At 38.7% G+C, this 23,808-nt stretch overlaps 1 protein-coding gene, 1 long non-coding RNA gene and 1 other non-coding gene across 29 annotated transcripts in view; 1 reads left to right on the forward strand and 2 right to left on the reverse strand.

Annotated features, from left to right (window-relative positions):
• The window catches only part of EXOC1 (exocyst complex component 1), a 51,385-nt gene extending 37,319 nt beyond the window's left edge, over nt 1–14,066 (reverse strand). For 3 of the 26 annotated variants that reach the window (XM_063610423.1, XM_063610418.1, XM_063610417.1), the window contains exons 1-5: nt 13,875–14,027; nt 9,513–9,646; nt 7,420–7,550; nt 3,586–3,745; nt 1,075–1,095 (exon numbers count right to left, since the gene is read on the reverse strand). In XM_063610423.1, coding sequence (XP_063466493.1) covers nt 1,075–1,095; nt 3,586–3,745; nt 7,420–7,550; nt 9,513–9,636 — 436 coding nt within the window. In that variant the 5' untranslated portion in view covers nt 9,637–9,646; nt 13,875–14,027. Of the gene's footprint in view, nt 1–1,074; nt 1,096–3,585; nt 3,746–7,419; nt 7,551–9,512; nt 9,647–12,979; nt 13,433–13,718 lie in introns of all 26 variants that reach the window. The other 23 variants (XM_055294620.2, XM_063610419.1, XM_063610414.1 and 20 more) reach the window with 15 other exon arrangements.
• A 164-nt stretch (nt 14,067–14,230) lies between these two features.
• On the forward strand, nt 14,231–23,344 carry LOC129491007 (uncharacterized). 2 transcript variants are annotated; one of them, XR_010113874.1, is made up of 4 exons: nt 14,231–14,943; nt 18,351–18,442; nt 20,870–20,943; nt 22,836–23,344. It is a non-coding gene; the product is annotated as an uncharacterized lncRNA (long non-coding RNA). The 2 variants fall into 2 exon arrangements; XR_010113875.1 differs by lacking the exon at nt 20,870–20,943.
• Nucleotides 15,611–15,682, reverse strand: TRNAW-CCA (transfer RNA tryptophan (anticodon CCA)). The gene has a single exon. It is a non-coding gene; the product is annotated as a tRNA-Trp (tRNA).
• Nucleotides 23,345–23,808: the final 464 nt, after the last annotated feature.

The raw sequence follows: 23,808 nt of genomic DNA on the forward strand, positions 1-23,808 counted from the left end.
TCTTCAGTATGTATATTTTGGCCAAATACTTTTTAATTAAAATGAAAAATGCATCTATAATCCGTAATTTATTTTGGTCACTAGAATATTAACTGAATTTCCCATTTCTTTGCTTAAAAAAATTTCACATGCATTGACAACATTTCTAAAGATAAGTTGCAGCTTTCTCAATAACCCTAATGTAAGAGCAACAACAACATGGCTGTTTGAAATTACAAAAAGTTAAACAGGCTTCATGCTTTATAACGAAAGACCAAGAGGTCAAATCTGAAATGCTTTCTAGATGTTTCAGTTCATTTTTTTTTTTTTTGAGGAAATACACTAGCATGTGAGTACTGTATATAAAGCTTGAGGTTGGGAGAGGTAAAATGAAAGAAATCATTTTTAACTCCTAAGATGTTATTTTATCACTCTAAATAAAAATTTAGCGATTTCACAGACTTAATGGGGCATGATTTAAATCACAAACTCTGGATGCTTTTAGTATTCATTATTTTATAGGAAAATGAATATTTACATTCAGCATGACCTGATATACGTTCATTTGTCCCAGAACAAAAACCAGCTAATTTGAAGTAACAAAAGATTTGCTCTTAAGAATGGTAATAAATTAGGCAGATTTAGATAACATCCCAGAACAAAAAGAAGACTAAAACTTTTGGTACAGGCAATTACAGATTTCAGTATGTAAGTTCTTTAGAGAGATATTACTGATCTCCTTGTCCTTTCAATGAATGAGTCCATTTAGTTCATTGCAAAAAAGTTCAACTGTCATGTGTGACCGCTTATTAGCCACTAGGGGGCAGGGACTGCCCAAATCATTCTGTACAGGTCCTTACACAAGCAGACTTAAACAAATATTTTACATGATTATAATTAACCGCTTCAGAAGTATTTTCTAATGATATGTCCTTTGAAAGCCAATAATAAATACTATCATTAATTTTATTACTATGTAGATTTTTAAAATAAATTTGTCCCAGTACATAATTTCATAAAACATACAACCAACGGTATATAACAATGGCAACTAATAAAAACATATGGAATAGAAGAAGAAAAGGTGTTACGCACCTTCTGTAACTTTAGGCAGTTCTGGAGAGTAAAAAGTATGAAAAAAGCAGAGGAAAGTAAGCAAAGAATATTAGCTGGGTAGAAAAGTAAACAGGCTTAAATTTTTAAAATACTACCCATATCTCATTTGAACTTCACGTTAAAGTTCAAAAGACAGCCAAATCAACTACCAAGTGGAAAGATCCACAAGAAGCTAAATTTGCCATGTTCATTTTTCTTATTCACTTTCTGATAGTGACTACAAATATATTTATCTTTCTAATTTCTCTTAGTCTTTTAAGAAACAGTACTAACTAGCCCTTACAGGAGAAACCTGGGAAACTAATCATTTCCTGGGGATTATATCTAGGGCAGTTGTGACTCATGCATTTAGTCTAGTTATATTACTGAAGGCCTGAAAGCTTTACCCAGACACTCCCTCACAGAGGATTAGTCACAAAACACGGTTAGAAAGGACAAGATTGAGGCAAGTAAAAAAAATTACACAAAATAACAGTTCAAGCCAGCATTTAAGGATTCAAGTCAAAGATTTTTTTAAAAAAAGCTGGTTGCAAGTAAAACAATGAAAAAACAGGCCAAATAAAAACTTCACTTTACTTCAACTGCTGAAAAGTCCTCTTTTACAAACCTTATTCTGCTGAGGAGCCCCATTATTTAACTTACATATTCAACTGTCAACAATAAAAACTACCAAGTTGCCACTGCTAACATTTATAATCAAAATAGTCTTACTTAATTATTGAGCTCTTAAATTGGGGTGGTACTAATTTTTTATTTGTTTTCTAACATCACCCAAAACTTAGAGACATTTATTTTTTTTAATGGGAATTAAAGGCTGTGATTTCAAGGCCCATAAAACAAGTTTGTAGACATTAATGAAGCGATTCCCTGAACTCCACTAAACCAAAGCAAGAGTTATTGACGTATAGCAAGTGATTTTCAAAATGAGATCCTTAAGGATCTTCTCAGTATTCTTAAAATTGATCTCAATTAGGGTTAATGTTTATAAACATGAACATGTCTACACTCTTGTTTTATGGCCTGAAAAATTAAATGCCTTTTTTTTTTTTTTAAGTTAGACACTTCATTTTCAAAAACAGTAATACTCTTCTCACTGATGTTGGTAGTATTTCTTAATGAGGCAGATCCAGGTAGGGTTATGTATTTTTCTATATGACTGTCCTGAAATATACTGGTTTAAAATCATCTTACACAATAAATAACATCGGGGAATGCATAATATTTGAAGACAGAACAGCAAGCTTGTGAATCACTGAATCACTGACTCATCAGAATGTTCAACCCTGAAATGGTAAAAAAATAAAAGCCATTCAAAGCAAATTAAACCATGATTCAAGGCATGAAAAGTTACCACAAATTTCTTGAAGGTCATTCCCTCAACACACTCAATTACCAAGATATTGGGGACTAGTGTTGGTGAGATGGCAACCCTGGGGATTCCTACATAAGACCAGCACTACTGGTGCCTGACATATGTGACTTGTTTCTGCCAGTGCCAAGCATCAAGCCTGAAATCAGCAGCAGGCTCACTAATTACTAAGTGCTATCTCACAATGTTTATATCTTTAGGAAAGAAATTTTAAAAGTAGAGAAAATCTCCTATTTTCACTAATTAATGGTAGAGTTTTTGTCTTGTAACACAAAATGATGCATAGTAACATTCCTGAAGATATATTGATCAAAAATATTCTAATAACCTTCATGTCTAAGGATTTTATACTGGTAACATAATAATAGCTAATATTTACTGAGCACTTACTATGTACCTGGCACTGTTCTTACTATGTTCATATATTAAGTAATTTAATCCTCATAACAACCCTATGAGGTAGATACTATTATTATCTCTAGTTCTGAGATAAGGGAAACTGAAACATAAAGAGTAAGTATCAATGCAAAGTCATATAGCAAGTCAGTGGCAAAGCCAGGATTTGAACCCAAGAAGTCTGACTCCAGAGCTATGTTCTTAACCACTACATCTACCCTCTGTACAAAAATACTGCTACAAGGATATTTATCCCAGAGCTGTTTAAAAGAAGCAAAGATTGGAAAATTAAAAAATAAATGATTAGTTAAATAACATGGTATATCCATATAATGGAATACTATGGTGCTACTGAAAATGATGTTGTGGTAAGTATTCAATAACATGAAAAATGTTCATGATGCATTATATGAAAAAGTATGTTAGAAAACATAATGTAAATTTCTTTATCTTAAAAAGGTGCTTATGCACCTAGGAAAAAGACTAGACGAATAGCTAACAAAGTGCTAACAGTAGTTATCGCTGAAGAATAAGTGGTTTTTATTTATTTATCATAATGTATTAATATTCTACAATAAACAAGCATAATTTCTGCAATAAGAAACATCATTTTAAAGTTTTTACAATAAGATAATTCAGTATTCTAATTAATTTGAATGATGTCAAATTGTATATTCACTTAAAGATATAATTGATTTTACATATGCATTTTTATTTAACTTTACCTTCCAAAAGCTGTGAGCTAACATTGACAAAATCAATTTTCTTCCGGAGATATCGTTGATTCAATTTCCAAATGCATGAAATAAATGCATTCTTTTCAGCAGTGCTGCTGGCAACCCATTTATATATTTTTTCAAAGTGTAAATCAAATTCAGGATTTTCCTAAAATAAAAATATACAAAAGATATTATTTTTGATCACATCCTTTTACACTGTTAACGTAAAATCTGCATAAAAAAGGAATTTATGCTGTTTTTGGAAAATGAAGGGTATTAAAAATCAGCTAAGCAACTGGAAGGGAAGAGTTTGGAGAATTCAATTCATAGCAAAAAGTTTACCACCCCAAAGAAGCTGGATGAAAAAACAACATACTGTTACGGTCATTTTCTTCCTATGCCCTTTAGGTCTATGAGTAGAGGTATAGGATGCATTAATGGCTTTCTGGCTTAGCTTCCACATCAGTAAGATGACAATGGTCTCTAGCTTTGACATGGACCTAATTTTTCTTTTTAAATTGCCTACAGAGTTTTAGTTATACATTTTCTTTAATAATGTAATACTATTTGAAACTGTAATTGGACACTAACTCCCTAATAAGGACTATATCTTCTAAGTATAAAACTTGAGAAAAATGCAATGTATATCCTGGTGTACTTTCTAAGAACAACTGAGGTGAAAAGCAGAGACTGCTCCTAATTATTTTCTATTTTGAATATAAGGAATGATTAAAGATATCTCAAAAGCTAAAAGTGCTGCTAGGTTTCAAAGTTCTTTATTTTTTTGAGACAGGGTCTCACTTTGTTGCCAAGGCTACAATGCAGTGGTGCAATCATGGTTCACTGCAGCCTCCACCTCCTGGGCTCAGGCAATCCTCCCACCTCAGCCTCCTGAGTAGCTGGGCCCACGGACACATACCAGCATGCCTAATTTTTAAAATTTTTTTGTAGAGACAAGATCTCCCCATGTTATCCAGTTGATCCTCCTGCTTTGGCCTCCCAAAGTGCTGGCATCACAGGCATGAGCCCTGTTCCTGGCCTAAAGTTCTTTCATGTGATAAAGAAGCTCAACCAATCTGAGAGAATTACACTATCCTTTCTACAAGTCTCTTAAGCCACGTTACAGCAATAATCCACATCAGGCTAATATTTCTCCCCTGAATGAATAGAACTACTTGACTATTATATAAAAAAATAGGCTGGGCTTGGTGGCTCACGCCTGTAATCCCAGCACTTTGGGAGGCCGAGTTGGGTAGACTGCTTGAACCCAGGAATTTGAGACCGGCCTGGGCAACATGGCAAAACCGTTCTCTACAAAAAACACAAACATTAGCCGAGTGTAGTGGCATGTACGTGTAGTCCCAGCTACTTGGGAGGCTAAGGTGGGAGGATAGCTTGAGCCTGGAAGGTGGAGGCTGCAGTGAGCCAAGATTGTGCCACTGCACTCCAGCCTGGGTGCCACAGTGAGACCCTGTCTCAAAACAAACAAGCAAACAAACAAACTAACTTATGGATGTACACTTCACATGCAAAGAATTAAAAAATAGGCTCAAATATTCTTAATGTTCTACAGGGTAAAAGAATAATAATATATTTGATTCATTTAAAGTGTTATTTGGGGAAATGTAAAGACATTAAAGTAAGGCAAGTTATATCAGACTTTCACTGTGAAGAACTGGAGTATCCTAGGAATCAGGACTTGACCTTTGGTACAACAATCATATTACAGCAGCATGGAACTACTAATTAGTTCAATTTATAGCTTAATAAACAGAATTGAAGCGTCAAAAGTTTAAAACCTGCATTTACAATGAAAAGGTAATTGCATTATTACTTACAAAAAAATACAAGCGTATTGGCAACTAATATGAAACTTGATGGGAAATAATCTCTTCCCTGGGAATATTTCCCATAATACCATAAAAGAAGCTGAGTGCTCCAGTGGCAACACTCACACAAATCAATGTGTGATACTAAATGGCTAATGTTAAGTTATGTATAAAAATTTTATGTTTTATATCCATATATAGCGTACACACACCAAGGTACCTACATAAAATGCAAAAAACAAAAAATCCATTAAGCAAGTCGGCCACAGGCATCAGCTGTGAGAATGCATTCAAATAAGCATTCAGCAATGTTACTGAATTATGCAAGTGAACAGGGTTACGAAGTGCAAAACTACTGAAGGGAAAAATGTTTTTTAATAAAGGTGCAGTTTTAAAAGCCCTTAAAGTGTTTTGTCTTAAACAGAAAACAACCAGAAAAGTTTCCACTCTTGATCCCTCCCCATGGTAATAAAAATTACTTATAAAAGTTTTTTTTTTTTTTTCTTTGTGGAGACAGAGTCTCGCTCTGTTGCCCAGGCTGGAGTGCAGCGGCACAATCTCGACTCACTGCAACCTCTGCCTCCCAGGTTCAAGCAATTCTCCTGCTTCAGCCTCCCAAGTAGCTGGGACTACAGGTGCATGCCGCCACGCCTGGCTAATTTTTTGTATTTTAGTAGAGACAGGGTTTCACCGTGTTACCCAGGTTGGTCTTGAACTCCTGAGCTCAGGCAATCCACCAGCCTCGGCCTCTCAAAGTGTTAGGATTACAGGCGTGAGCCACCACGCCTGGCCTAAATTATTTTTAAACATCCCATTATAATTTTCTTTCCAATCTCCATCTTTCTACATTTCTGTCAAATCCTGTTTCTACATTTCACATTTTTCTAAGCATTGGGTGCTCCTTAGGGATAAAGCAAAGGGCCAGTAAGCCTAGAATACTTAAAGAAAAGGCATGATTTATATTTGGAAGAAATCTGAATTATACAGATATAGAGGGCTCTCCTCAAATTGTTCTTACTTCATTTCTTTGCACCCAACTCAACTACCTGTCATTTTATCCAGATTTTTGATCCTTGGAGGTTTGTACCAAAGTAAGGGTAAAATCAGAATTTTATTTTATCAGATTGCTTTACACAGGCAGTTTTTTTGTTTTTTGTTGTTTTTACTTTGTGCCTTTTTAGTAAATGTATGAGATTTGTAGAGTCAAAGAGCACCTGTAGTTTCACTAGTGTAAGCCTTGCTATTATGTTAGTCCCATCGACATACAAGTAATTGTGGTACAAAGTATTCCCTAGTGCTTTAGAGGTGTGTTAGGGCTGCAGAGAAAGATGAAGGGCAGAGTGAGAGAGGGCCAGGGGGAGGAAGCACCTAATTTAATCAAAGGAGGCCTACTTGATTGCTTTGAAAAAAGGGTATTACTGTGAAAAGCTCTGAACTGTCAGGAATATGGGTGGTCCTTTAATGTGATTATCACATTAATCAACTTTCTTGGAGTTTGAGTGTGGTTTATCTATAAAGTGTAAGTTCATATCTTTATAGATCTTATTATTTACATTCCTTAAAAAATGTAACACACTATCATTTCTTTTTTCTTTTGATCCACAAACATCAAAGCCATGGTGGCCTCAAAAGGTCAGTCTGGCTGCCCCAGCTGGTGATTCTATGTTTACTCATGAAGACTAAGGAAGGATCACTTTGGTTACATGATTTTGATTAAACAAACAAACAAACAAGCCAAAAAACTCATGACACACCACTTTAAAATCCACACTATGTGTAGATTTTATACAGATTATACTTAATCTAAACACAGAAATGTATACAGTCAAGGTAATTTTGCTCTAGTTTATGTAGCTTGTGCACAAACATAATTACAGCTTAAAAAAAGCAAAAAAATAGAAAACAAATATATATATTAATTTGTTTTTAGATCATCTTCGAATACGTAATACCATGTTATAAAATGGAAGATGCTTTCTGAACACAGGTCAAAGAACTGAGAAAAACCTACTTTGATAGCATCTTTGGCATCTACCACAGCAAGATCTCGAAGGGCCCATGCAATCTGCCTTTTGTAGAAATCTCCCTTATCGGATTTTTTGACTTTGACCACCTTAACCTGCACAGGGCGTTCAGTTGTCACTGTTGAGTAAAACGCACACTTTTATTAGAAATATTACTCCTTTCACTCATTCTTCATTCACTCATTGCAAGTATAGCTTTCAGGTGCCTAGTAGCTGATACTAAAAGAGGTGTAATACTTTGCAACAAGTGCTATGACTGAGGAAAGCATAGAATCCTAATAGAAGCATCTAAGTCAGACTAGAAGATCAGAGGAGATTCCTTGAAAAATAAAGGAATGATATATTAATAATAAATTAATTCAGACCAGTTTTAAAGAAAAGTACGAGGTAAAAATCTAAAGAATGATTGATATAAGTCTGCGAGGCTTGAAAGAGCAAAATACCATTTCAAAGAGCAACAATATATTTATATATAAAGTTCTTACTATGTTGCCCAGGCTGGTCTTAATTAAACTCCTGGGCTCCAGCGATCTGCCCACCCCAGCTTCCCTAAGTGCTGGAATTACAGGCACGAACCACTGCTCCTGGCCTAAGAATTTCTTTATAGCAATGCAAGAATGGCCTAACACAAATACATTACGATTGAGTGAGGTCATTCTAAAAAGTCAATTTATCATTTGAAAAACCAAGGACAATTATACAGTACACTAACAAGAGAGAAAATTTTATGATAATATCAATGATATAAAAAAGCAGTTGATAAAATTCAACACCCATTCATGATTTTTTAAAAAAGTGTAAGAAATCAGGAATAGAAGGGAACTTAACACTGTAAAGGATAGCTATAAAAACCCTATACTAAATACCATGCTTAAAAATGAAGTCATTCTCCTTGAGATGGAGACTGTATTGATAGTCCTAACTAGGAAACTAAACCAACAAAAATAAAAGATACAAAAACTATAAAGGAAGGAAGAAAAATATCACTACTTTCAAAGAGTCTACAAATAATTAGAATTAATAAGAAAGTTTGGCAAGATTGATAGACATCCATATAAAACACCAACAATTCATTGTAGAATTCTAACAATATATGATTTTAAAATGTATTAATGTTAATAAGAGCTTTCATGACTATCAAATAAAATCTAAGAATAAATCAATACCCAGGAGTAAATCCAAGAATATACATGCCAAACCTTTAGAGAAAATGATGAAACTTATAAAAGTTAAAAAAACACCTAGATAAATACAGAACTGTACCATGTTCATGGACACAAAGATTCAATACAGTAAAAATGCAAGTTCTCTCCAAATTGAACTATAGGTTCAAAACTATTCCAATCAAAATTCCAACAAAGTCTGAAACTCGACAAGTTGTTTCTAAAATTTAGGTGGAATAAAACAAAAACAAAATAAAAATAACATATAAGATGACAACCAGAAATGCTCACACACACCATGACAGATGTCGACACAGGTGAACTAAGACTAAACTGTAAAAGGCAAAATTATAAAACTTTTAGAACTTAGGAAAATATTTTTATGACTGCACAAAAGATACAGGGAAGGATCTTTTAAGACACCAAAAGGGAAAGCCATAAAGGATTAATTTCATTTAGTTTAAATTATAAGTTTCATTAAAAGGCATCATAAAAAGTGAAAAGACAAGCCACTAACTGGGATGCATACAACCAACAAAAGGTTGATACCCAGATTATAGAAAGAACTTGTAAAAATCAGTAAAAGGACAAGCAACACAACAGAAAAATGAGTAAAAGGCTTAAACAGGTAAATTTCATAGACAACAGAATGAAATGACCAAGAAATTCATGAGAAGATGCTCAATCTCATCATTATAGGGAAATATAATTTAAAACCACAATGAGATACTATTTCACTGCCACCAGATTGGTGGCAACAATTAACAGCCTGTCAAAGCCAAGTGTTAACTAGGAATGTGTTGACCCAACAATTTTTCCAATTATAGAGACAATGAGGATATTCAAAACAAAGAGGAAATATCTCCTAAATTAATAAAAGGATACAAAACAAGTACTCTTTCTTACTAAATACCCACCTGTGGCACATAAAAAACAGTTCTTTTTCTTTTTTCCTGCTTTGCAGACATTCACAATGCTAAGCAGGCGTTCATCATTTGGCGTAAAAATGTCTCTTTGTAATGCATGCTTGATTGCTGTCATCTTTTCTCAGCTGAAAAATTTGGAGTATAGATATTAAGCTCACTCTCAACATCATTCCATCTTATACTTCTGAATTTATGATTTGAAAATGATTTTTGGTTAACAAGCCTAGGAAAAATGATTTAATATACGAATACACCTATATCACAAAAATATAAAGCTGTAAGTTTGGAAATAAAATTAGAGAACCAGTGTTATCAAACTCTAAAATGTTTGGAAATGCTGACCAAGCATACACACACACACACACACACACACACACACACACACACAAGATTTAAGAAAAAAATCTTCAACCCACTGCTCAATCTTTAGTTTTCTACATAAAGAACCCTTACAACTCAACAATAAAAAGACAACCCAATTAAAAATTGAATAAAAGACCTGAATAGACATTTTTCCAAAGATATACAAATGGCCAATAAGCATATGAAAACACGCTTAACATCACTGGCCCCTAGGGAAATGCAAATCAAAACCGCAATGATCAACCACTTTACACCCATGAGGGTGGTTAAAATAAAAACGATAGAAAATAACAAGTGTTGGTGAAGATGAGAGGAAACAGAACTCTCGTACATTGCTGGTGGGATTGTAAAATGGTGCAGCCACTTTGGAAAACAGCTTGGTGACTCTTCATAAAGTGAAACATGGGCTACCTTATAATCCAACAATTCCACTCCCAGGAGAACTGAAAACATATGTCCACACAAAAATTTGTACATGAATGTTCATGGTAGCACTATTTGCCATAGCCAAAAAATGGAAATAACAGAAATGTCCATCAAATGATATATAAACAAAATGTGGTATATCCACACAATGGATTATTATTCAGCTGCAAAAAAAAAAAAAAAGGAAACGAAGTAATGAAACATGGTAAAATATTGATGGATCTTGAAAAGATTATGCTAAGTGAAAGGAGCCAGACACAAAAGACCACGTATTGTTTGATTCCATTTATATGAAATATCTAGAATAGGAAAATTCATAGATACAGAAATATAAGTGGTTTTTGGGAACTAGAAGGGAAGGTGGAAAGGAGGATTGACTGTTAATGGGTATGGAGTTTCTTTTTTGGGGTGATGACAATGTCTTTCAACTAGATAGTAATGATGGTTGTACAACCTTGTGAATATGCCAAAAATCACTCAATTATACAATTGAAAAGGGTAAATTTTATGATAAGTAATCTCAAAACTGTTATAAAAATAGGTTTCACTTATATCCTTTTTCTTATCTAACTCAGCATCTTTTCAAACATCAACTTAATTTTAAATCTCTATGTTATTTTTCATATACATATTTGTGTGGATATGTATTACAATTTTTCAATGCAAATGTGTAGTATTTCATACATGTGAGCTTGCCTAGGACACTAACTTCTAAAACACTCTTTCTTTCTATGGGAAAATGAAGAAATCACGATTTTTAAATAAATGATTTACAACGCATTTTTATAGCAGAATGACTACTTTGTAAACCAGGTCTTTCCAATATTTTACTCTATCTGTAAAACTTCTATCTCTGCTCCAATTCCAAAAATTGCTTTTCTCATAAAATTCACATCTTCCCACTTCCACTTCATCTCAGCCTCTAGTCTTCTGACATTGCCCTCCTTTCTGTTCTCTTAATCTGGCCTCTCCAAGTTTACTTCTCTTCCAACCTAGCCTGGAGACAGTGCTCATTTCTCTATACCTACACTATCCCCTACAATTATTTCACCCTGTTTGTTGACCAGCTGATCTTGTTTTTATCAATCTCCATAAGCTGAATTATTTTCTTCACTTCTCTTGGACTACCAGATGCCACTTTCAAAAGCCACATATCCACGCTCATTGCGTGCATTACAAATATCTACAACCAGTGAACGTTAGACTTTCAATGCTGCTCGGCAATTAATCCCTCATTTGATGACTCCTTTTCCCATTCCCCATGACTATTGTTGCAAATCCTTATTACTCTCCTTCAGTTTCCAGGTCTAGCGGTTAGCCTCCTCCCTCTCTGCAAATGACTTAACAACCTACCTTGCAGAGGATATAAAAGCCATGAAATACAATTTTCCCCAATTGCTTGCTTCTCCATCTCTCCACACCTTTACCCAACCTATCCTCCTTTTGGCCTATTATAGAGCGTCCATGCTGCTAATCCCTTAATATGTTGTAGGGCCCAGACACTATGTTATATTTCTTTATAAGCCCAAGCCACATTGGCACTGGCCAGTTTACTTTTCTATCTCTGGGCTTTTGTTCATACAATCTTCTTTTCCTAGAATTCTCTTCTCCCTAGGAAATTACAATTCATCCCTCAAGATTGTGCTAAAATGTCATCTCTTCTGTAAGGCAGCCCCCTCCCTGCCGCTGCCCCACACAAAGACTAATTTCTACCTCTCTAACATTTCCCCTCTACTTCATAAATACGGCATTTATGAATTGTATTTTCTAGCTAGTTGTATTTTATCCCCTATTAAAAGTAGGACCATGTCTTAATCATCTTTGTATTCCTAGAGCTTGGCAAACTAGGCATTTAGCAAATGCTTAAATTAACTAACATGACAGCTATAGCTCCTCCAAGATTCCCCTTTTCTAACTTTCACATCTATAAGCAAATGTCCAGGTTCAAAATCTACCATATTTGCTTCCCTATTCCCTTGTCAACATGAAATCCGCTACCACATTCTGCGATTCCCCCCATCTACATGTAATTTATTCCTTTCTTTTCCCACTGCAAATATACTGACCCATGTTCTTATCAACTTTACTTAACCCTACAAAATCTGGTTATCTCTTTGCAAGGTCCCACAACCCTGAACAACAAGATAATTTTAAAAGATAGTTTGTATCACATCACGCTCTTACTCAACGTTTTCCTAATGTTCTCAAAAACATTTCATTCCAAGCACTCTGTTCATTTTGGACGTCAAATCTTCACTTTGGTACTTTCCATGTAAGGAATATCATCTCCGCCCTATCCAAACCCTAATTACACTTCATGGTTTACATGAAGTTGATTCAATGAAGATCTTAATCCAAAGTGATCTCTCCTCTAAATTTCTACAGCACTTACCGCATTTGCTAAACAAATCAAGCATTTGCTGTCTAATAGGCTCATTAAATCATAAGCTTCTGTATCTCAAGAATTCTCTTAAAGAGAAAGAAGGGAGGGATGTTCATCATAGTTTTGTGTTTAGTGGATACTTAAATATCTGTTAAGGTAATTAGAACTGAATAGTAAAAACTGGTCAAATGAATAATAGGGACCAACGTTTACCACATACTCCCTCTGGCTAAAAGCAACAACTGAGTGTACAGTAAGTGGCAAAACAAGACAGGATTGGGCATACCTCATAAAGGAGTTAGCCATAATGAAAAGCAGTATGTGACTCTTCATTCATTCAGCAAATAGTCATGCTTATTAGGTGCCAGACACTATTCTGGGTTACAGTAGTCAACATGACAGATATGTTTATGAAGACCTGAAGCCGGGTGCTTCTATGGCATTTACATCCTGCGGGTCGAGTGATTAACTCTTCAGTCTTTACAGTACTTTTCTGAAAGTCAGTAAATAAATCCCTAGAGGTCCTCTAAAATTATTCTCCAGGTCTGAGAACCCATGTCTGACCACGTTCCAAAGGCAGCCAGCCACTGCTTACTCTGTACTGGTTGTTTCCTTAAGCTCAGTTGGACCACTACACTGTGTGACAAATAGCCGGTCAGTGTGAGTGCCCGTGTGCGCTGGGCCCTGTATGCTGCTGAGATATATTAGCGCATGAAGCATTGTCATCTAGAAGATAAAACTGTGCAAGAAAATAGAGAAATACACTTAAAAGATTTGGCGGGGGGGTGGGGGGGTTGGGGTTGGGGGGCCGGGATGTGAATACGGACAAAGAGGAAGGCACAGTCACGCTCTCCTCTCCTGGTCCACGCCAAAGAGCTTACGATCAGGGTCATTTTGCACAAACAAAATCTGGTTCCGATGGGCGGAACTGTAATGGGGCGCGTGAGGACTGCCCTCCCAGCTCTGCATTCTCCTAGACCCGAGGACAAGGGGCTGGAGAATGCTCTGACCAAACTTCGTCTTACCGGGACAAACGGGGAAAGGGAGGTCAGAGGGAGCGGTGCCCGACCCCAGGCGTGGAGACAGCAGCCGGACTGAGGAGCCGCCTTAGACCCTGGTGCCTGTCAGCTCGTCTGTCCGCCGCCGCCGGGACTACCGGGCAGCCGCGGCCGAAGGCTTACCGCAAGGCCGGACTGAGCTCGGCTGTGCCGAGGCGGGTCTTCCAAAACGGAGACCGGATGGGGGCCACTAGGATGCGCCCCTCAATAAAGCGTTGAACGGGAAGCGGCAGTTCCCCCAACACGTCCTATATCCGGGCACGTGACAAACTCCGCGCCGGAAGTTGACCCCGTAGAGAAGGAAGAAGAAGCGATAGGGGAAAAAGGGAACGGCCAATAGACGCGGAGGGGCGGGGCGCCAACCGACGGGCGTGGCCAGGCGGAGCAAGGCCTCATTGGAGGGGCGTGTCAGGGAAGGGCAGGGGCGGGGCCTTTGTGGCGTAGCAACTGACTTGAGAGTTGGGGATTAAGAATTATTTATTCAGGGCCGGGCGCGGTGGCTCACGCTTGTAATCCCAGCACTTTGGGAGGCCGAGGCGGGCGGATCACGAGATCAGGAGATCGAGACCACGGTGAAACCCCGTCTCTACTAAAAATACAAAAAAATTAGCCGGGCGTGGTGGCGGGCGCCTGTAGTCCCAGTTACTCGGGAGGCTGAGGCAGGAGAATGGCGTGAACCCGGGAGGCGGAGCTTGCAGTGAGCCGAGATTGCTCCACTGCACTCCAGCCTGGGCGACAGAGCGAGACAACGTCTCAAAAAAAAAAAAAAAAAAAAAGAGTTATTTATTCAGATATTTGCAGCAATTCGTTTAAGAAGAAATTCGATTACATGTTTTCTTTTTTCATATGTAAAGCTCTATTAACTCTAGATCTTTGCTACTTAAACTTTGGAGAGCTTAAATGAGTTAAATCAGAATCTCTGCGGGTGGGACCCAGACATCAGTACTTTCAATATCTTCCCAGATGATTCTCATATGTAGCTAAGGTCGAGAACCATTGTCCTCATGACCTTGATACTCAAAGTGTGGTCTGTGGATCAGCTGCTTGGGCAACATCTGGGGGCTTTTTAGGAAATTTAGCCTCTCTGGCTCACTTCAGATCTACTGAATCAGAATCTGCATCTTAGCAAGATGATGCTTATGCATATTTAAGTTTGGGAGGCATAAATGATGCCAATGTTGCTGGTTGCAAGGTAGGTGTTTTATTTATTCCATATTCCTGGCACCTTTTTTTTATGCTAGGCACTTTGATTCCCGGTACAGAGGTGATTCAGGCATGAATCTTATCCTAAAGGAGTTCACAGTGTGGTAGGACTAGACAAGGTGTAGATACAAATATATATAAAATAGGACACAACATAAGTGACCAAAGAGAGGTACAGATCAGGTAAGTGTGCTAGAAATTTAAATGAGCAAACAGTAGTTAGAATACTTTTCACTTTCATCAAATGACTTCCCTTTTAAGAGCAGAATCTGGTTATATCTTTACAAAGACCCTTTCCTGCTTGGCACTGGAATGCTTACTGTGGAAACTCTATGACAATTGCATGTGTTTTTTGGTCCTATTATCTTTCTTTTATTTACCTGTATGTTTATAGCCCTCCTCCAAGTTGGGAAATGAATTGCATTTCAGAAGCCTAGATCTCTTTCTTGAACCTCAAGGTTTGTGTATATACTGCCCATTGCCTGACATTTCCACTTGGATGTCTTACAGACACCTCAAACTTGTGTGTCCAAAAATTAAATTATCCTCTCTCCTCTTGGATTCCCTGCAAAGTGACACTTACATGCAATAGTTTATTTGGAAATTTGATCCCAGGGAGCAAAATGAGGGAAGAGGAAGAAAGGAATGATTACTTTTGACCCCAACATGATTCGAACACGCAACCTTCTGATCTGGAGTCAGACGCGCTACCGTTGCGCCACGAGGTCTTGGGGGGAAGAGGAAGAAGACAAAACAAAAAAGAGGGAGATGCAGTACAAGAATGTGTTACTGAATTGGTCATCACCATATTTGAATGTTTTCTTAGGACCTTCTAAGAAGCTTTATGAAACGAGTCTTGGAACTGTCCATTAAAGGAAAGAACGGAGGAAGCATTTTTATGTCAGCTCCTGTCCTCTTTGATCGAAGGTTAATGCCCTTGGGCATTAACTACTCCACACTTGCAAATCGCACAGTTATGAATGCCAAGCTGACTCCCACATCAGAGACATGCTGGGGCAGGAAGCGAGAGGAGAGGTGCTGGCATTTCGCACTTGTTCAAAGGTCATCAAACCTGCTCCGAGCAGGTTGCTGCAGCAGTGGTTAGAATAATAGGCTGAAGGAATTTGAAGTCATGGCCTAAGTTGCACAGAAGGACATAGAAGGTGTCCATACCTTGCAACACTCTGATCTGCCTGTGCCCTCTGTTATATTCAGTCCTTCACAGAGGTCTCTTCAAGGTTATGGTCAGCCATAATCTCAGCAAAGCCTTAATATAAGAGAGTTAATAGAATAAGCTTCAGTTTTTACTGCTGCACCAATGTCAGGACCATACTTGTATTAACTCCCTCTTCCACTACCCATTTTAATTTTCCCTCACCGTTGGCCAGCACATCAGCTGGTCTAGGTTGTTTCTTTGGTGAAATGACCCCCACCTTCAGCCTTTATTTTCCTTTCTCTGGTTAAGCCATGATTGCTGTAATTACCAGTTCAAATTATCCCTGGGTACAGAAATACCTAGTAAGCCCCAGAGAATTATTTGGATTCCAAATTCTTCCCAAGTGCTATTGTGGAGCAACAATCCCAGATCCTTTTGCTAATCACAGTTGATTACTCCCACAAGCATAGTAACTCCTTTCTTTGTCAGCTTGTCTACTTCCGTAAGAAGCACAAAGTAACTAAGTAAAATTTTAAGTGCAGTGAATTCCATAGTGTTTATCCTGGTGGCAGCATTCCCCACTCAACCCCTGAAGAACCAATTATTGCAATCTAGCAAATCCTAATTTTTGTTTTTTTTGAGACAGAGTCTCGCTCTGTCACCCAGGCTGGAGTACACTTACATGATCTCAGCTCACTGCAACCTCCTACCTCCTGGGTTCAAGCAATTCTCGTGCCTCAGTCTCCCAAGTAGCTAGGATTACAGGTGTGTGCCACCACACCCAGCTAACTTTTGTATTTTTTTTTAGTAGAGATGGGGTTTCATCATGTTGGCCAGGCTGGTCTCGAACTCCCGACCTCAGGTGATTTGGCCACATCCTTGGCCTCCCAACGTGCTGGGATTACAGATGTGAGCCACCTTGCCCAGCCCAAATCCTAAATTTGAGGGGCAAGAAACACAAATTCTGCAAGTGGGTCACTGGGAATGATAGTAATAAGGACCAATCCTTCTCCCATTCCTGGGTTTCTGGAGCTATGTCTTTAGCTGTTACAGGCACACTTTATCAGTCGATTCAGTGCATTACCACCTCCTGTAGGACAACAGCCCAATCCCAAGAAGACATATTAGCTGAGCCTATAACATTCCACCATTCCACCATAGCCATTCCACCATTTCATAAAGCTAGCTGCATCTGAGTGATGAGGGATATGGCAATATACGTGAATATCCGTGGATTCTATGGTATATTCAATGTGTACATTGTTACTTTTGGGGGGGCTATAAAGTGGATTCCTTGGTTGAGGAAATGTTGATGAAGAATGATACAGTTCTGGTGATTACAGATGTAGGCAAGAAAGGAAAATCTAGACGTCTGTAAATATTTTTACTTCAGGCCACTTATCCTTCTATATAAAGTGAACAATAAAGTGTGCTGCTCTAAGCTCTGCCAACGGGAAAAGTATTCCTACAGGCTACCATTCCTTTTTTTTTTTTGAGACGGAGTCTTGCTCTGTCGCCCAGGCTGGAGTGCAGTGGTGCGGTCTCAGCTCACTGCAAGCTCCGCCTCCCAGGTTCATGCCATTCTCCTGCCTCAGCCTCCTGAGTAGCTGGGACTACAGGTGCCCACCATCACGCCCGGCTAATTTTTTGTATTTTTAGTAGAGACGGGGTTTCACCATGTTAGCCAGGATGGTCTCGATCTCCTGACCTCGTAATCCACCTGCCTTGGCCTCCCAAAGTGCTGGGATTACAGGCGTGAGCCACCGTGCCTGGCCACAGGCTATCATTCTTAGAGCCATTCCTGAGTAGGTCTAAAGTGTAGCAGTTCACTTTTACCTACCCACCAATATAATGTGCCAACCCATCTGTGAATCAGGCTCAAATGTTTAATTCTGTGTGAGGTTTTCATAAAGAACTCCCAAGAGGCCATAGGAGTGAATTGAGGAAGAGATGTCAATGCTATAAAAGCACATGCCAGGGGATTCTGGGTCACACATTCATGTAATTTACCTGTGTCTTCTGGACCTACTTAGACTAGAATCTATATGATTTCCATACTTCAGAAGACTGTTTCTGTACTTACGATTTGGTTTGATTGATAATATCCAGCCCTAGTTTTCCCAATGGAGAATAGTTCTCTGCCTCGGAAGGCATGGTCCTGTAGACCACTAGGGAACTGTGCTGCAGTGATCTCACTGGAGCTTTGCAGAGATTTCATATAGTACTCTTATTCATCACAGGTCCTTCTAGCACCATCAGATCTGCTGCAACAAATGGTGTGAACATCAGGACAACTTTGCATCTCAACCCTTCTGGGCAACATATCCAAGTGGTGGGTATTTTAGTTTCACAGTTAAGTTTATTCCAATATTTTTACTCCTGGGAAACAGTCTAGTGGTGATTCTTCACTCACACATAATAAATTCATTCTAACATTCCTGATTCCCTGAGTCTTCTGAATTCTTTCTCGATACTCATTCAAGATTGTTCTAGCATCTCAACCTCATTTTAGCACAGATCATCATTATGCCCAATATTTAAGGAGACCCCAAAGTTGTGTATTAGGACTTACTCCAGGTGTTGGTCAAAATATTAAATCCACAATCATAGGTGCATGGCACCACATCATAAAATGTCCCCTGTCCAGCCTTACAATCTGATTCTTGTGCTCTAATACTCTAAATATTCATTCTCACTCATGTCCCCCTTGTTCCTACGGATACATGCTAGCCCATTTTGAAATTCCTTTTGAGTTCATCTAATTCAGCAAATTTCAAATGGGGATGATTTTTTGCCCCTGGAGGTGTTTGGCAATGTATGGAGACATTTTTGGTTGTCATTTCTGAGAGAGTTCTACTATCGTCTAGTGGGTAGATGCCAGAGATGCTTCAAAACAATCTGGAATACATAAGACAGCCCTCCACAACAAAGAATTATTCAGCCCAAATGTCGCTAGTACCAAGGTTTAGAAGCCCTTTTCTGGCTCTTCCTGGATCAGAGATTGCAATTCCCCACATAGGTTGTGTTGAAATCTGACCCTGGTTATAGGCTTGAGACAGTGTGTGTATGTGGCAAGGGGGTGTTAATAGAGGTATATATTGTGGAAAATGAGGCCATATTGAAGCATTTCCAGACAAGGGAGGCTGTTTGTTGTTGTTGTTGTTGTTGTTTTGTTTTGTTTTTTTCCAAGAAGAAGACTTGGTATAGAGGAAAAAACAAAATCTGGGAATTTAAGATTATAAGTCTCACACAAATGCCCCCATTCTAGATCTCAAAGGTCTATTATTTTTCCATTAGGGACCTGATTTAGCATGACTGATGTTTACATGCTGTGCATTTGCAGCTATGGTTGGAATGGAGTATAAGCATAACCCTTTTGATTAGATCCTGGGGATGATTTTCAGTACAATCTGCTCAGTGGCTACATTGCCTGCAAGGCTTTCATAGTGTTTCCTGATTAGATAGTTGGGTGGACTGAGCCTGTCATTTTCTTTTGTTAAGATCTCCAAAGTGGTTAACAGAAGTCAGCCTGCTTTATAGTTATAGTTGCTTCCATAATGGTCAAGTACCATATCCACCATCTAATCCAATGCCTCATCTTCTGCTTGTATCTCATTCCATTCTACTACTGTTGAGTGTCTGAGTAATTGCGACTCTACTGCATGCCAGAGGTTGCCATCACTTGTAGTTTACCACTCACCACTTACCACCAGCAGGGTTCCTTACTGTCTTGTGATCAGTGTTATAGGGTCAGGTTCCAAAATTCCACACTGAAGATTTGCTTATTAAGGTTACTTTTGGTGCCTGGATTCACCTGAAAGCAGAGCCTAAGACACAGGCTAATGTGCAGGGAGTTTGCTTGAGAATATGAATTAATAGACTAGGATTGGAATTCAGAGGAAATAAAACAGAGAAGAAGGAAAAGTCAAGGGTAAATTATTGAACTGACTCCCACTATTGGCAATTAGTTGATAAATCCTGTAGTGTTTTCTGAAATGTGTACCTTATGAAATGTGTCTCAGAACTCTGCACTGGAGTGAAGAAAGAGGAAAACACTTATCCATTGGCTCCTGTCTGTCATTGGTCAAAGTTTTCACCACATACTTCTTCTAGTTGCATATATACATGTAGGGTGGACTTCTGCAGGTATTCCATACTATGGCATGAGATGCAATATCCTATGCCATGGATAGGGAGTGAGAGAGGCAAGGTGCTGTTACATGGCCTTTGACAGAGGGCAGTTAATGCCTGCACAGAATTGGTCACTGCAGCAACACCTAGAATAAGGAGTGAGGCTGGGAGGATTTAAAATGGTAAATGGGAGATGTTCAAATACTGCTTAAGCCTCAGTTTTCTCTGTTTCAGTTAATGTTACCTCCATCTTTCCAGATACTCAGACCAGTCTTTGACACCTCTACTTTTTTAAGAGACGGTGGTCTTGCTGCATTGCCCAGGCTGGCCTCAAATTCTTGGGCTCAAGGGATTCTCTCACCTCAGCCTCCCAAGCACCTGAGACTATAGGTGCGCACCACCATGCCTGGCTTTGACTCCCATTTTTCTCTCATACTTTATATCCAATCATTCAAAAAATCTTGTTGATTCTGACTTCAAAATATATCTAGACTACTTCTCACTATCTTCACTGCTTCTCTTTCCTGGATTATTGTCAATATCATGTCTCTCCTGAATTATTGCAAAGCCTCCTATACTGTTTGCACTCACTCTCATGCTCTCTCTCTCTCTCTCTTTCTCTTTTTAGAGACACGGTCTTGCTCCGTTGCCCAGGCTGGGGCTGGCTCAAGCAATTCTCCTCCAGAATAGTTGGGACTAAAGGTGCACACTACCACACCTAGCTAATTAAAAAATTAGTGTGTGTGTGTCTGTGTGTGTGTAGACAAGGTCTCCCTGTGTTGCCCAGCTGGTCTTGAACTCCCAGGCTTAAGCAATCCTCCCAACTCGGCCTCCCAAAATGCTGGGATTATAGGCATGAGTCACCACATGCTTATCTGTTTACAGATTATTCTGAACACAACTGTCAGCGTGATCTTTTTAAAAGCATGAGTCAAATCATGATTACTCTTTGCTCAGAAACCTCCAATAGCTTCAGAGTAAAAGCAAAAATCCTTATAGTTACCTGTGAGAACTACAAGTCCTCTTTCCCCAGCCACTGGGACTTGATCTTCTACTATCCCCTTTTGATTGTTCTACTCCTTTGACCCTCCCTCCCCCCATACCCATTGTTGGTTCTTCAAAAGTCCAGGCAAACTACCTCAGGAATTTTGCACTTGCTATTCCCTCTGCCTGGAATGATTGCACTTGCTATTCCCTCTGCCTGGAATGATTTTCCATTAAATATCTGCATGGCTTACTACCATGTTGCTTCCAAGTCTTTGCTCAAATGTTACCTCACTGAGGCCTTCCAAGAGAACCCTATGTAAAATAGTTCCCCAACCACCCTCCTCCCCGTATTTTTTATCTTCCTTTTTTGCTTTTGTTCTTCATGGTTCTTGCTACATTTTGACATATTATATATGTTGTTTGTTCATTTGCTGTTTCTCTAGAATGAAGTTTTATGAAAGCAAAGATTTTTATCTGTTTTTTTCACTGATGTATCTCTGATTCCTGGAACTCGGAATAATATCTAACAATTATATAGCACTTATTATGTGCTATGTACTATTCTAAGCATTTTACATGTATTAATTAACTTAATCATCACAACTACCCTGTGAGGAAGGAATCTTTATTATCTTTATTTTAAAACCAGAAAACTGAGGAACAAATTTTCTAGTCCTAGGACACATGGTATACCATGGTAGTCTATCAGTGAATATCTTTATGTCACCACAGCCCACTGCATAAAGTAGACTTAAGAAGCCACATGAAATAATGAAAAGTATGTCATTACTGGAATTGACATGGGAGTGGGGCAGGGAAGTGCTGGGAAGGGAAGGGCATGGGCCCTGCCTAGGGCTCCACCCCTGAGCCTGTCCCCACGGACCTAGGTGAGGACACGCACTCCTGCCTTTCTGCCCAAATGTTGCATTTTCCAAGACCACCCTGGCCTGCCACACCCCTGCCTTGTGCCTATAAAAACCCTGAGACCCTAGCAGACAGAGACACAAGCAGCTGGACATTGAGAGGAACACATTGGCAGAAGAACACACAAGCGGCTGGACGTGCATAGGAGCATGCCAGGGGAAGAGCACACAACAGATGCAGGCAGGCCATCAACCAGCAGGCCATCCACCGGCGGAATGATGCAGATTTTGGCCCCAGGTGGTCAGGGGAGATCTGGGCTCCTGAGCAGCCGGACTCCAGGGAGAAACCACCTTCCCACTCCATCTCCCTTCTGGCTTCTCCATCTGCTGAGAGCTACTTCCACTCAATAAAACCTTGCACTCATTCTCCAAGCCCTCACGTGGGATCCGATTCTTCCGGTACACCAAGGCAAGAAACGTCAGGACACAGAAAGCCCTCTCCTTGCAATAAGGCAGGAGGTCTAATTTAAGCATTAATTTGTTGGTCATGTCTGCAGCAATTACTCCCATGTTTATTTATTTATTTATTTAACAGAGTCTCAGTCTGTTGCCCAGGCTGGAGTGCAGTGGTGCGATCATAGCTCACTGCACCCTCCACTTCCTGGGCTCCTGCCTCAGCCTCCTGAGTAATGGGGATTACAGGAGCATGTCACTGTACCTGGCTAATTTTTATTTTTTTTCTAGAGTCAAGGTCTTGCCACATTGCCCGGGCTGGTCTTGAATTTCCTAGGTCTCAAGCAATCTTCCCACCGCGGCTTCCCAAAGCACTGGCCAAAATTGTAGATATTTATGGGGTACAACATGATATTTTGAAATACGTATACATTGTACAATGGGTAAATCAAACTAAATCTATTCTCTTAAGCAATTTTCAAGTAAACAATATGTAATTATTAACAGTAGCTACCATAATGTATAATAAAATAGATCTCTTGAACTTGTTTCACCTGTCTAACTGACATTTCGTATCCTTTGAACAGAATCTCCCTTATCCCTCTAACCCTCCCAACGCCCTAGCTGCTGGTAACCACTACTGTACTCACCTATGAAATCTACTTTTTTGGACTCCACATGTAAATGAGATCATATGGTATTTGTCTTTCTGGACCTGGCTTATTTCACTTCATATAATGTCTTCCAGGGTTGTTCATGTTGTCACAAGTGACAAGATTTTCTTCTTTTTAAAGATCACTTTTTCTCTTTTTAATAGCCTTAGATATAATTATAGATTATAGATCTAGGTTATATAATTATGTAGATACTGATATAATTCACATATCATACAAATTTACCCATGTAAGGTGTACAGTTCAATGGTTTTTGGCTTATTACATTTTTTTTTTAAACTTGTGGTTATATATAACATTAAATTTGCTAGTTTACAATTTTAAACATACAATTCAGTGAGTGGGATTAATTACATTCACAAGATTGTATAACCATCACCATTTTCAAAACTGTTTCATCACCCCAAACAGAAACTGATAAGTAATAACTCTGTAACAGATAAGCAATAACTCTCCATTCTTCTGTCCTCCCAGTTACTGTAAATCTTTAATCTACTTCTGTCTCTCAATTTGCCTATTCTAGATATTTCATATAAGGAGAGTCATACAATATATATCCTGTTGTGTCTGGCTTATTTTACCTAGAATAA

Source organism: Symphalangus syndactylus, chromosome 10, assembly GCF_028878055.3.
Source record: "Symphalangus syndactylus isolate Jambi chromosome 10, NHGRI_mSymSyn1-v2.1_pri, whole genome shotgun sequence".
In the NCBI taxonomy this organism is placed as follows: Eukaryota; Metazoa; Chordata; class Mammalia; order Primates; family Hylobatidae; genus Symphalangus; species Symphalangus syndactylus.